Below are 13,521 nucleotides of genomic sequence, written 5' to 3' on the forward strand. Positions count from 1 at the left end.
TAATGATAAATTCGATTGGTGGAGACTCGAAGTTGACAATCCGGGCTTCTAAATGAGACATGATTTGAATCCCTGCAACCACTACACCGCTGCTCTATTGGTTATCAACCAAGTATAACTTGATTGACCTCGCCGAGAAGGCTTTCCCTGCAAGCGAATCCGAAGGACACAAGCAAGAAAGTGTAAACACGCAATCTGATATTGCAAATATGAATGAAGTAAAGAAGGGTTCAAGCTCTCAATTCAAAAGGACTAATCGACACAGTCGAGGAGAACAACAACATGGATCTTGGATCATTGTAAAAGGACTTGTCGTCATAGTTACAACGAATCAATCTTAGTTTCTCAAAGGAAAACTAGAACTAAACAAAATTCAAACCCTAATGTGGCGACGGCTACTGAATTTATGAGGGTTAGGTCGTGGAGACCCCTCTGGACGCGCCCCTATGGGCTCCAACACGATACACGGGCCAACGGCCCAAAAGACGGTGGCGCAGCACCTTGACAGATTCTGAACGTCCAATTGTTTCGACGACTTCCATTGATTTCGATCGAATTTTAAGGTGGGACCACTGCCATTGGAAGCTCCATGAAATTCTGTTTCCATCCATATAAAGAACGTCCAAAACGAACACCGTATGCGACCTGGGCGTTTTTAGTACGTACTGCTCCTGGACTCCGAGACGGACTCGAACTTGAGTTGCTTTAGGCCTCCACCTCGGAAACTCGAACCGAATTAGCCTCGAATCTCCTTCTTGACTTGGACACCCTTGTTGGTCTCCTTCCCCTCTACCATGTTCCAAATATGGTCGTACCGTGATTTTGTAGTACTCGTAGAGAGGCCTTGCCTAGCAAAACCGCACATCCATGCCTATACTGACGGGTCAACGTTGTGGATTCAATATTACCGCAATTACCTCGGACCTCTGGAGAGTTCCAAACCGACTTACGAGAGTTCCAAACCGACTCCATTGTGAAAACACGACCCCACCTGAGGCCCAAAGCTCGCCTCCCTCCCTCCTATTTATCTCCCATCTCGCCAACGACGTCAAAGCCCTGAACCCTCGACTCGCGTCGCCGCACACGTCGCCCTCTCGACTTCCCATCGCCCGCTTCCCTTCTTTCCCTCCTCCTCCGGCGAAGGCAATCCGGCGCGGCGCCAGGGCGGCATCATGTCGCTCAACCGCCCGATCATAGACCTCGATGAGGGGTGGGCACAGATGGAAATCGGCATCGCCAAGCTCAAGCGCATCCTCGCCGACGAACCCCGCGTCAGCTTCGTCTCCGATGAGTACATGCACCTCTACACGTACGTCCGTCGTCCTCGCATGCATTGGCTCTGATCTCTCCTCTCCTAGCTGGGGTTCAATCTCTTCTGTTGGTCCGGCCTGGTTGTTTAGTTTCATTAGGGTTCAATATGATTACTACTTCCGATCTTATCGGCTTCTTCCACGCATGCGATCTGCTGATTGACATGTTTCGTTGCGCCCGGCAGGACGATATACAACATGTGCACGCAGAAGTCGCCGCACGACTACTCGCAGCAGCTCTACGACAAGTACAGGGGGGCCTTCGACGATTACGTCACATTCACCGTACGTACGTGGCACAGTTTCTTTAGATTACTATTATTACCTGCCTCCTCATCTTCGATCAATTTTACTCTTCGGAAAAAATCGTAACTTTTGGCCGTCCTTTCAGATTGCATCTCTTATGTTTGTGATATAGAAATTGTGCACGGTTTGTTGGTTTCTCTGTAACTGCTTGAGTTTAGATCGGAAGTTGTTTTGGCCTGATGAGCCTTTAATTTGGGGATGTATATATATAGTGCTGGAAGTCAAGATCCATCTTTTATAATCCTGGATTTTTGGGATGGTTTCTTGTAGATGCTTAATAAATTAATGGTCCAAGCCTGATTAAGTTCAGAGATCGTGCATGATGAGCGAGCAGTGATAATTTATATAGTATCATGTACTCATCCATCTCAAATTATAAGTTATTCCAAGAATTTTGGAGAGTCAAAATATCTTAAGTTTGATCAAATTTATATGATAATATAATAATATTTATGATGTCATCTAAGTATCATTAGATTCTTCATCAATTATATTTTCATAGTATACCTATTTGATGTCATAAATCTTTATAATTTTCTCTATAATTTTGGTCAAACTTGAGATGCTTTGACTCTCCAAGATTCTTGGAATGACTTATAATTTGGGATGGAGTATAGTTGTTGATTGTTATTATATAAAGTTTGTTCAATGAGCTAGAGTGCTCGTTGTGAAATCATTCTTTTGGTGTTGATTAACTTTGTTTTGTGATTGCGTAGGTGTTGCCCTCCTTGAGGGAGAAGCACGGTGAGTTCCTGCTGAGGGAACTCGTGCTCAGGTGGAAAAACCACAAGGTAATGGTCAGGTGGCTGTGCAGGTTCTTCCACTACCTTGACCGCTACTTCATTACACGGAGGTCACTTCCGCCCCTTAAATCAGTTGGCTGGGAATCCTTCAAAACTCTGGTATGGTCTTTCGTTTTCTTTGATGATTTTTTACTTTCTTCCCATGTCTGAAGAAGCTTATGGTTGCGAGGTTTTTTTTTAATATGTCGGTTTTCATGCTTTTGTGACAGGCCTTTGACGAGCTGAAAGCAACAGTTACAACAATTTTGATCACCATGGTTAGTCTTATAAATTGCTGCTTCTTGTGTTGCATTTTAAAGAGGTGGCTTGGAAATCATACTTTTGGAATTCCTTGGTTTGACAGGTCGACAAGGATAGAGACGGCCAGATTATAGACCGTACTCTTGTCAAGAATGTTCTTGATATCTATATTGAACTCGGGCATGACCCAGCAAGAAATCAATCTGCACCAGATCCACCTTACGAGAAGGACTTCGAAGATGCATTTCGGCAGGGTACAATAGATTACTATTCTAAGAAGGCCCAAACCTGGATTGTGGAGGACACTTGCCCTGAATACATGCTTAAGGTAACTGAGGAGCTCTTGAAAATTCCATTTCATGGTGTAAGGACATCTTCTGACTCTCTGTTCCATAGGCTGAGATGTGCTTACAAAAAGAGAAGGAACGAGTTGCACATTATTTACACTCTTCTACTGAACCAAAGTTAATGGAGGTTTGTCTGAGGCTGTTAGTTATTTATCTCACTTTGGTTATTACATGAATCATGTTTCCAACCAGATCAAGTGCAGTAAATTTCTGACACTGAAATTATTACACCCTTCTAATTGCTTACAGGCTGCACAAGGAGAATTGCTAGCTCGGCACATAGACCAAATCTTGAAGAAAGAGAATTCTGGATGCAAAGTGTTGCTTTGTAATGAAAAGGTTTGTTAGATAGAAGCACATGTCCATATATGCGAGGAGCTGGTGGACATAGAATTTTGAGCATATATTTGTTAATGCAGGTTGAAGATCTGTCAAGGATGTTTAGGCTCTTCTCTAGGATAAAAGATGGCCTGCCTCCAGTATCTAAAACATTCCAGGAGGTATTGCATTACTCATTATACTGTATTGCATTGCACTTTTAATCAAGTTCCATTTTCTTAAAAAGTTTACTTCTTTGCAGCATGTCAATGAAGTAGGCATGTCTTTGTTGAAGCAAGCAGTAGATGCTGCTGCCAGCAAGAAGGTGATTCGTCCTGTCTTTTCCTTTCACTTGTTGTAACACACAACTTTGAAATTCTTTGGAAGATGTGTTTTTTTGTAAAATAACTGTCAGACCAATTTCCTAATAGTGCATCCATGCTAAATTGCATCAACTATTATGCTGTTTTCTGCTTGCAAAATTTCACTATGTGATGATATAGTTTGTTTAAAATCATCTTTCCTATCCAGTTATTTAGTTGTATCACTATTTTATTAGTCCTTTTCCAATTTATGTTATTTTCTAATTCTGTTACTTTCTTAAATGATGTTTTCATTTTTTTTCCGATTGCTATCATAACATCTTTTCTTTCATATATGCAGAACGAGAAGAGGGACGTAGTGAGTGCGCTGGAGCTGGTAAGCATTTTACATACCTCTAGCTTTTTTTTCATTTTTTTATTATTTTTATAAATGTTTATTTTTTTCTAAATGTTTACTGCTTATTACAGGACTACGTGCGGAAAATCCTGGATCTCCATGACAAATACATGGCATATGTCATCAACAGTTTCCAGAACCATACACTATTTCACAAGGTTAGCTGGCTCAAATATTTCTATCATAATAATGTCATCAATTGCTTCCAAAACCATACACTAGTTCACAAAGTTAGCTTGCTCAAATATTTCATTCTATCATCATTTCTTTCAGGCACTTAAGGAGGCCTTTGAAGTTGTTTGCAATAAAGATGTCGCTGGTTGCACTAGTGCGGAGTTATTCGCATCATACTGTGACAGTATTCTTAGAAAAGGTGGAATCGAAAAACTTAGTGATGAAGCAATTGAAGGGAACCTTGAAAAGGCACGGTTACTGCAAATCTATTTAAATGCCACAGTTTATATGCTCGTTTTTCTCATCCTTCTAAACTGATTATTGCCAGGTTGTGAAGCTTCTTTCATACATCAGCGATAAGGACCTCTTTGTTGAGTTTCATAGGTTTGTGTTTTTCTTTATCTTTGATGTTAAATTTCATTGCTGGACATCACATAATTGAAGTTTGAGACATCTTATATTTTCCCCTGTAATGTACTGCAGGAAGAAGCTAGGAAGGAGGTTGCTCTTTGATAAGAATGGCAATGATGAACTAGAGAGAAGCTTGCTTGCCAAGCTAAAGCAGTATTTTGGAGGGCAGTTTACTTCAAAAATGGAGGGCATGCTCACTGATATTATTCTTGCAAAAGATAATCAAACAAAATATGAAAAATACATCAGCAGGAACCCGGAGTTGCATCCTTCGGTAGATCTGAGTGTTCAGGTTTTGACGACAGGATATTGGCCAACATACAAAAGCAGTGAAATAAATCTCCCTTCAGAGATGGTACGACAATCAGTCTTGATTATTTCTACTGGTCGGCTCTCTTTAGTTCAGTTACTTGAGCTCATTTGTGTTTTCAGGTTAAGTGTGTGGAGGTGTTCAAGGGGTTTTATCAATCAGTCACGAAATACCGCAAGATGAACTGGATTTATTCCTTGGGAAATTGCAACATAATTGGGAGGTTTGAATTGAAACCCATTGAGCTGATTGTTACAACTTATCAGGTACATTTCAAATAACAGAACAACATAGTCCACAGCATTGCATGTTCCTTGACTCAGTTTTCCAATCTCCACACTGACAGGGGGCACTGCTATTGCTATTCAATGAATCCGAGAGACTAAGTTTCTCTGAGATTGTGACACAACTAAATCTTTCTGAAGATGATACTGTACGCGTGCTTCATTCACTTTCATGTGGAAAGTACAAGATTCTCAACAAAGAGCCAAATAGCAGAACAATTTCCCCAAATGATGTCTTTGAGTTCAACCACAAATTTACTGATAAGATGCGAAGGATAAAGGTGCAATTTATAAATCAAACTGCATTGATTTATTTGCTTTGGATCTGTTGTTTTTCCAGAGACCTGACGTTGATGTGTTTTGCAGGTTCAACTTCCTCCCTCCGACGAGAAGAAAAAGGTCATCGATGATGTGAACAAAGACAGGAGGTTTGCAATTGACGCAGCACTAGTGCGAATCATGAAGAGCCGCAAGATCATGACCCATCAGAATCTTGTTGCGGAATGCGTGGAACAGCTCAGCCGCATGTTCAAGGTACTACTACCATTCTGACTGTATCATCATACTTGTGTGATGTTTCTTTTGTGCATAATTTTTGTGTGCGATCATTCTTAGTTTACAGTGACCTCTCCCCCTTTAATTTTTTGAGAAAATACTATAATGGACACTGAGTTGTTCTCTCTGCTGCAGCCTGACATCAAAATGATCAAGAGAAGGATCGAGGACCTTATCACGAGAGAATACCTGGAACGCGATAAGGATTCGGCAAACTCATATCGATACTTAGCTTGATTGGTTGATGCTGACTGCTACGAGCCTCACAGCAGTGTTGCCACCTGTACATTCTTCCAACGTCCAGAGGCATAGGATTATCGGATCAGGGTAGCATAGGTTGGGAGATACAGTGGAATTGTTTAATGTTCTTTATTATATGGTTATTACTTATTTTGGTGTCTTTAAAAATACAGTTATCTGTTTCTGGTAATTCTCTCGTGATCCACCGTTTGATTTCTCTGCTATGTCACTGGACACTGGTTGAGCACATCGATCCTGATGCATGCTGTGAGGTTTGATCAAGCAATTAATCAACCCCATAGTTTGTTGAATAATCTCAGCTCATCAGAGAAGACACAAGAGCTTAGATACTCAGATGGTAATGCAAGCTCTGGGGTAGTTCTTAAGTTTAAAATGCTCGTACATCTTGGAAGCATCCACAGGCTGAGTATCTCCTGCATTGTAACACGACCAATCATCAACATTTCTATATCTTTGTGAAGGATCTTATCCCCAAATGTCAGTTGATATCTTCTACTATTATACATTCGTCCCACGGACGATAACCGCAACAGCAATACAACTTAAGTAGTCGAGTCTGGTTTTGCTTTAGTCAGTTACACTTGAACCTGCCTTTTTGGTAATAATCTTTTGTTTGATCTTCTAGTTGCATGTAGTATAGGAAAACAATGTTAGTCCCAAGGATTAGAAATGTAGTTTTTATTCACACTGATCCTTGCCCTGATCAATTTCAACTAATCGATGAAATACTAGTACTAAGCATGGATCATCATCATGCTAATTAAGTCGCCCTACGTTGTGCAAGTTAATCTCAGTTCAAACAATTGAATTCGACGGAGGAGACACCAAAATAACGCTAGACGTAGTAGATCATGCCAACTTCGATGAGGCTGATGTGCGGAATGTTGAGCGCGACGGCAGGCCCCCTGCAGTTCTTGCGGAGGAAGGTGTAGGCGACGTCGATGGCCAGCTTCTTGATGAGCGACGAGCTCTTCCTCGCCTTGATGTACGAGTGGCCCATGATGTAGGCGACGCCGGCGTGCTTGGCCTCGACTAGCGCGCTGAGCTCCTCCTTCACGGCCGGGTCCATGCTTTCGCTGGTGGCGTCGTCGATCTCGAAGCGGATGCGCCGCCGGATGGCGAACCCCGGCGACTCGGCCTCGTACATGGTCTGCAGCGACTGGATCGTCTCCGTCTTGCCGCTGTCGGCGGTGGCGGCCGTGGCCGCCGCGCGCACGACGACGCTGTCCTCCGGGTTGGGAAGCGGCGCCCTCATGAGCAGGCCCGTCCGGGACAGGTCGAAGGGGCGGCTGACGACGGCCATGCGGCCCTCGACGGAGGCGTCGCTGTTGCGCGCGGCGTCGCCGGCGGCGGCCTGCTCGGCGGCCTCCATGTGCACGAACTCGGCGATGCGGACGACGAGGTCGTTCTCGAAGTCGTTGTCGTCGCCGGGGACGTCCTTGTAGCCGTGCCTGACGACGCACCGGTACATGCGGAACTCGCGCGGGCCGATGCGGCCGATGAGGTGGCGCTCGTAGCAGCGGACGTGCGGGATGGGCACGGCCTTGACGCACACGAAGACGAGCACCTGGTGGAACGCCGGCAGGTTGGTGACGAAGTGGGAGAAGATGGCCGGGACGCCGGTGGCGAGCTCGGAGTAGATGAGGCCGATGCCGGGGACGCGGACGATGCCGAGGCTGGGGCCCAGCGCGTGCAGCCACTTGAGCGACACCTTGTTCTGGACGTCGAACATGTGGCGGCGGCGGGTGCCGTAGTGCCAGATGTACATGACGGCGACGACGACGAGCGAGAGAGCCAGCGGCAGCCAGCCGCCCTGCGGCACCTTCATGAGCGCCGCCGAGAGGTAGACGAACTCGACGGAGCCGAAGGCGAGCAGGAACATGGCGGCCATGAGGAAGCCCTGCTGCCAGACGAAGACCATGACGAGCGCCATGAGGAGCGTGGTGACCACCATGACCCCCGCGCAGGCCATCCCGTAGGCGTTGCCGATGAGGTCCGTGTCGCGGAAGCCGACGGTGACGCCGAGGCAGACGAGCATCAGGATCCAGTTGATCTCCGGGCTGTAGATCTGCCCGTGGATGCGGTTGGAGGTGTGCACGATCTTGACGCGCGGGAAGCACCCCAGCGCCGTGCACTGCCGCACGATGGAGAAGGTCGCCGAGATCACCGCCTGGCTGCCCACGATCGCCGCAAGCGTCGCGATCACCAGCACCGGCCAGAAGATGGGGCCTGCGGAAGAGGGCGTTCACATCACATTTTTCTTGTCCGTACTGATCGATCGATGATATTGTAGCTTAGTAGATAGGGTGCGAATTGGAAATGATCGTACGTGGGATGGACTCGAAGAAGATGAAGTGGATGTTGCAGTCAGGAGACTTGGACAGGAAGGCCGCCTGCCCCATGTACTGCAGCACCAGACACGGGTAGATCAGCCCCACGAACGCGACCCTTATGGATGCCGCAGTGAAGTGGCCAAGATCAGCATACATGGCTTCTGTGCCTGCAAAGCATATAGTACAAAACAAAACACAAAAAATGTAACCTTTTTGTTGGTTTAATTTTGTACAAAAGCACAACAGTGTTAGTAACTTAGTACCCGTCATGGAGAGCAGCACGCCTCCGAGCGAGATCCATCCTTCCTTGCCGGTACGCTGGAAGAAGCTGACGACGTAGTAGGGGGAGAGCGCGCGCAGGATCCTGGGGTTCCACACCACGATGTTGTAGACGCCGAGCGCCGCGAGCAGGAGCAGCCAGAGCACGACGACGGGGGCGAACAGGAACGCCACCCGTCGCGTGCCCCAGTGCTGCAGCGTGAAGAGGCACACCAGCACGATGCATGACAGGATCACCACCTCGCCGTGCGTCAGCGCGCTGGAGTGCACCCGGAGCCCCGAGAAGGAGGAGAGCACCGACATGGCCGGCGTGAGCACGCCGTCGCCGATGACGAGGGAGGCGCCGAAGAGGACCGTGAGGAGCAGGCACGTGCGCGACTTGCGGTGCCGCTCGAGGAAGCTCCGGAGCGCGCGGAGGATGGGGGTGTCCTCCGTGGCGGCGTACCCGGGCCGGTAGTAGGCCGAGAGCTCCTCGTCGGCGGCCTGCTGGTTGGGCATCAGGCTGAACTTGGCGTGCCGCACCAGCAGCGAGTAGAGCGCGAAGGTGCCGCCCTCGCCATTGTCGTCGGCGCTGAGGACGATGAACACGTACTTGAGGAGGGGGATGAGCGTGAGGGTCCAGAAGACGACGGAGAAGACACCGAACACGACGGCCTCCTCGCCCAGGAACCGGTGCAGGGACCCGGAGAAGGTGCCCTTGTAGACGTACAGCGGCGACGTGCTCAGGTCGCCGTACACCACGCCGCAGCTCTGGTACGCTAGAACCAGCAGGCTCGTCCAGTGCAGCTGCATATGTTTATATCATCGTGCATTATTCATGTATTCATGACCGCCCAAGAACTTAGTACTAAGATTGACGACGGGAAACTAATAGGTAGTTTAACTCAGTGAACAGTGTACATGATCCTGAGTTTTTTTGATTCAGTCGCCAGCTATCTTTAGGAGGGGTTTGTTAGGAACCAATGGTAGGGAATACTTCAAAACGCTTAATGCATGTTAATGTTCTTCTTCAACCTCTCAGGTATTTCCATCCATGACATATTCCATAGCCGAATTAACGAAGAAAAATTACGGACCCTACTGATGAATGAGCATTACGAAGTCACTGATCATGTGCAGTGATAGTTGCCCCAATGATCAATTCATCACCAATTTTGGCGTCTCGATCAATGAAAGATTACTTAACGGCAAGACCTAAGACAACAAATCGTTTAATGAAAGGACAAGCGATAAAGGATCCAAGTATCGTACAAATCGTTGTGCAATCCGACTCACCGGTGGAGGGTTGTAGACGTCAACGCCGATGGTGTTCTTATTTGGCGAGAGGCCATACTCGGGGTCCGTAGGCCACATTTTATTGGGAGATCAGGAAGGACGACCGGCGGCGGTGATGGTGGTCGATCGGAACCGGATTACGACGGCATTTTATTGGTACGGACGAGCGGCCGGCGTTTCTGGATCGGAGCTCTGCCGAAGAGTTTTGTGTTCTTGGAGAGAAATGTGGCGAGCGAGAGAGAAGAGAGTGGGGGGAGGGAGAGACGGTTTCTCAGGCGGTCGTTGACACAGTTGTACGCTGGTGACGTGTAGCGATAATGAAGCAGCTCTGGAACGGTGCGCGCGCGGCTTGTAAAAAGGGAAAACTAGCTTTGGGAAGGAAATTGTGAGAGTCCCCAAATACTTCCTATTAAACTTTGCAAGCGTGGCCTTACTAGGTGGCAGATTTGGCACATGCTCATGATCGCTAGAGACATGTAATTCAGCACCCTTTTTGTTTGGGTTCTATATACCTCACCAGGTGTTGGTGGTGTTTGTAGCATTATATTTACTACATCGTCTCTCTGTAAGAAAAAGGATGTTCAAGGCAGAATTATTTCCATTAGTTACCTAAAACAATGGAGTTTTTAAGATTATTTGACGATGCAACGGAATAATAGTTGTTGACGAGTCTCAAGCCCTCAACTAGTTAGGGTTGGAAAAATAGTTTTGTGATGAATTAGTAATTTTTTCAAAATTTTAAATCCCATGGAGATAATATTCTTAGCAACCTTGTTCAGCATTGATCACTATTATTTGAGACTGCGACAATATCTTACTGTTAATAAGTTGAGCCTCCATATTAATCTTAACAAGATGTAATAGAAAAAACATAAATTCTAATAATTCTCAAGAAAAAGGAGAAAGATTTGCCACCAATTTGTAGACTCCAATTCTCATTATTAATGGTAGCTACCGAATTTATTATATTTACTAATAATTATATCACATCGTGCAAGAGCACGTGGTTGATTGACTAGTTTTCTAAGTTTACCCCTTTTTTAGACATTAATGTGATCTAAGACTTAAAGTTGTGTCTAGGTGCATGCGCACAAATAATCTAGTGTTGTGCGCTTTCACAGTACTTGGCTACTTGCAAATTAAATTTGACAATGAAATGAAAGTTAGATTTGCAGGTTATAACTTGCACACAAGCACCCTAAAAAAGCTAAATCGTAGACATTATCTAAAACAAATGGTTCCGAAAGAAAATGCGGACCACACAAAAAAGGGTATGCAAAATTCAAGAAACGCCACCCAAGCTATTTTTGGTCCAAAGCTACAACCATCGCAGAAACAGAACCGTTGCTACCAAGCTTTTAACTTGCCCGGTGTGCCTCTTTTCATTGTCGAGGGAGGAGGGATCACGAACGTCCCTATACACACAACCTTTCTCCCTCCTCCACCACCCGCCTACCTTTTCTTTCCACGGCAAACACCTCGCCGGCGCTTGTCTATGGCATACAGGGTTCTGGAGGTCAACCTGATCTCGGCGAACGATCTCAAGAAGGTGACCCTCTTCTCCCGGCTGCGCGTCTACGCCATCGCCTCCATCTCCGGCGGCGACCCCCGCATACCCACCCACAGCACCCTCGCCGATTACGTCAACGGTTGCAACCCCGCCTGGAACACGACGGCCCACTTCCCCATCCCGGAGGCCGCCGACACCCGCGGCCTCGCGCTCCACGTGAGGCTCCGCGCCAAGCGCGCGTACTTCGGCGACCGCGACGTCGGCGAGGTGTACGTGCCCGTCGACGACCTCCTTGCCGGCGCCGACAAGGGCGGGGACCCCAGGCCCGTCAGCTACCAGGTGCGCCGGCCGCACTCCGGCCGCGCCCACGGCGTGCTCTACTTCTGCTACAAGTTCACCGACGTCCCGGCCGCCGGCCTCCCGGAACCGGAAGCCAAGCAGGGCCAGTACGCTAAGTACGTGCAGGATTCCGAGATGTCGAAGGACAAGACGATGTCGCCGCCGCCCACCGCGTACCCGCCGCCGCAGGTCATGTCCGCGTACCCGCCGACGCAGGCCATGCCCGCGTACCCGCCGCCGCAGGCCATGCCCGGGTATCCGCCGGCGCAGTATGGGTATGGCTCGCCGTACGCGGCGTACCCGCCGCAGCAGCCTTACGGGTACGCTGCTCCGCCACCGTACGGGTACAATGCCGCTCCGCAACAACCGCCGCCGATGTACGGCTACGCAGCAGCGCCGGCGAGGCAGAGTGGGGGCATGGGGATGGGGCTCGGCCTCGGGCTCCTAGGAGGCGCCGTCGGCGGGATGATGCTCGGGGAGATGGTCGGTGACTACGAGGCCGACGCCGCCTACGACTCCGGGTTCAATGACGCGTTGAAATTTTAGATCTTGCCGTGGAGTCGTGGAGATTATTGTCCTTGTATATTTCCACATCATCATACCTAAAAATCGAAATAGAATTTGCAAGTTTTGCTTCTTTTATTTCTTCGCAATGGGAGGGGGACTTGCACAGTGCGCATTTACAACACCAACACTTTTATTACGTTACTAGGATCGTGCCTGTGCCTGTGCGTTGCTATGAGCAACAAAATTTTTATATTGCAAAACATTAGATTCAACGGGATAATAAAAATATAAAACATGTATAAATATGAAATAAGTATATTAGATTCAACAGGACAATAATCATGTGGAACAAGTATGAATATAGGTCATCCAAATGCCACCCCCATCTATTCTATTTCTTTGCCTGTGATGCGCCAAAGGAAATATTTTACAATGCCTGATAGTCTTATCCTCCAGACATTCGCTTCGTGCGCTAGATGATCGATGAAGAAGTTGTGCCGCATCGTTATAGCATCTTGTACGTAAGATAAGTGCTTACTTCAAGTTAAGCTCTCGTGTGATGGGATTTATCGTATGTTGTAAAATTAAAAAAGAATGTACAACAAAGCATATTTACTCACTTTTTCGATGTGCACGTTTCGAGGACTATCCCACCATGCCATGTACTGTAGAATAAACCAACCATCTGAAAATCTGTAGTACGATGAATCGTCAGCTATATAAATATACGAACATATCTTTTAAGAAATAAAGGATATTGACACTCTAAAATGCCGGTGTGTCTGAGCTGATCTTACCCATCAGTGTCTTCCACAATCCCATTCGCGTGTTCAAATTCCCATTTGTGAACATCCTCCCATGAATCAGGTTTAAGTTGTCTAAATACGTTCATAAATTTTAAATGAAACCCTACAATCTGTATCGCATAATGTTTATATGGCACATCCATGGCATATTTTGGAATGGGTTTAGTGTCAATCAGAATAAGTTTCTTCCACTTAATGTTGAGTACATAAAGCAGGTAGGTATTGACATACTTCCATGGCAAGAGAAACTGCAAAGCACTCAGTATTAGGATCACAAAGGATATATAATGAACAAATAACGGCATGAAAAGAACTTACATATCTGCAACCTAGTATGTCATATTTTACTATTTCCCATCCACCAATCACATCACCCAACTCTTTACCATTATGATGTTTATGATATTTTTCATGACGTGTTAACTCCAACATT

At 46.8% G+C, this 13,521-nt stretch overlaps 3 protein-coding genes across 4 annotated transcripts; 2 read left to right on the forward strand and 1 right to left on the reverse strand.

Moving 5' to 3' along the window:
- The first annotated feature begins 966 nt into the window (after positions 1–966).
- On the forward strand, positions 967–6,208 carry LOC117858381 (cullin-1). The gene is made up of 18 exons (XM_034741439.2): positions 967–1,309; positions 1,496–1,595; positions 2,333–2,518; positions 2,629–2,676; positions 2,763–2,987; positions 3,056–3,133; positions 3,256–3,345; positions 3,426–3,506; positions 3,587–3,649; positions 3,988–4,023; positions 4,116–4,202; positions 4,318–4,467; positions 4,547–4,602; positions 4,702–4,984; positions 5,062–5,205; positions 5,286–5,504; positions 5,590–5,757; positions 5,914–6,208. Exons 1-18 carry the CDS (start codon positions 1,173–1,175, stop codon positions 6,013–6,015), a joined length of 2,253 nt encoding a protein of 750 aa, XP_034597330.1. The 5' UTR covers positions 967–1,172; the 3' UTR covers positions 6,016–6,208.
- Positions 6,209–6,646: 438 nt separating this feature from the next.
- On the reverse strand, positions 6,647–10,182 carry LOC117858867 (probable potassium transporter 3). Of its 2 annotated transcripts, none has more exons than XM_034742011.2 (4): positions 9,927–10,182; positions 8,636–9,437; positions 8,369–8,539; positions 6,647–8,268 (listed from the first exon to the last, which is right to left on the reverse strand). In XM_034742011.2, the coding sequence occupies exons 1-4, from the start codon at positions 10,002–10,004 to the stop codon at positions 6,875–6,877; spliced, it is 2,445 nt and encodes an 814-aa protein (XP_034597902.1). In that variant the 5' UTR covers positions 10,005–10,182; the 3' UTR covers positions 6,647–6,874. The 2 variants fall into 2 exon arrangements, with proteins under 2 accessions (XP_034597902.1, XP_072150365.1); XM_072294264.1 differs by lacking the exon at positions 9,927–10,182 and having other exon boundaries at positions 6,647–7,090; positions 7,361–8,268; positions 8,636–9,465.
- Positions 10,183–11,103: 921 nt separating this feature from the next.
- Positions 11,104–12,411, forward strand: LOC117858992 (uncharacterized). The gene has a single exon (XM_034742154.2). The coding sequence runs from the start codon at positions 11,161–11,163 to the stop codon at positions 12,319–12,321; it is 1,161 nt and encodes a 386-aa protein (XP_034598045.2). The 5' UTR covers positions 11,104–11,160; the 3' UTR covers positions 12,322–12,411.
- The last annotated feature ends 1,110 nt before the right edge of the window (positions 12,412–13,521 follow it).

The sequence above is a fragment of the Setaria viridis genome, chromosome 5, assembly GCF_005286985.2.
Source record: "Setaria viridis chromosome 5, Setaria_viridis_v4.0, whole genome shotgun sequence".
NCBI classification, from domain to species: Eukaryota; Viridiplantae; Streptophyta; class Magnoliopsida; order Poales; family Poaceae; genus Setaria; species Setaria viridis.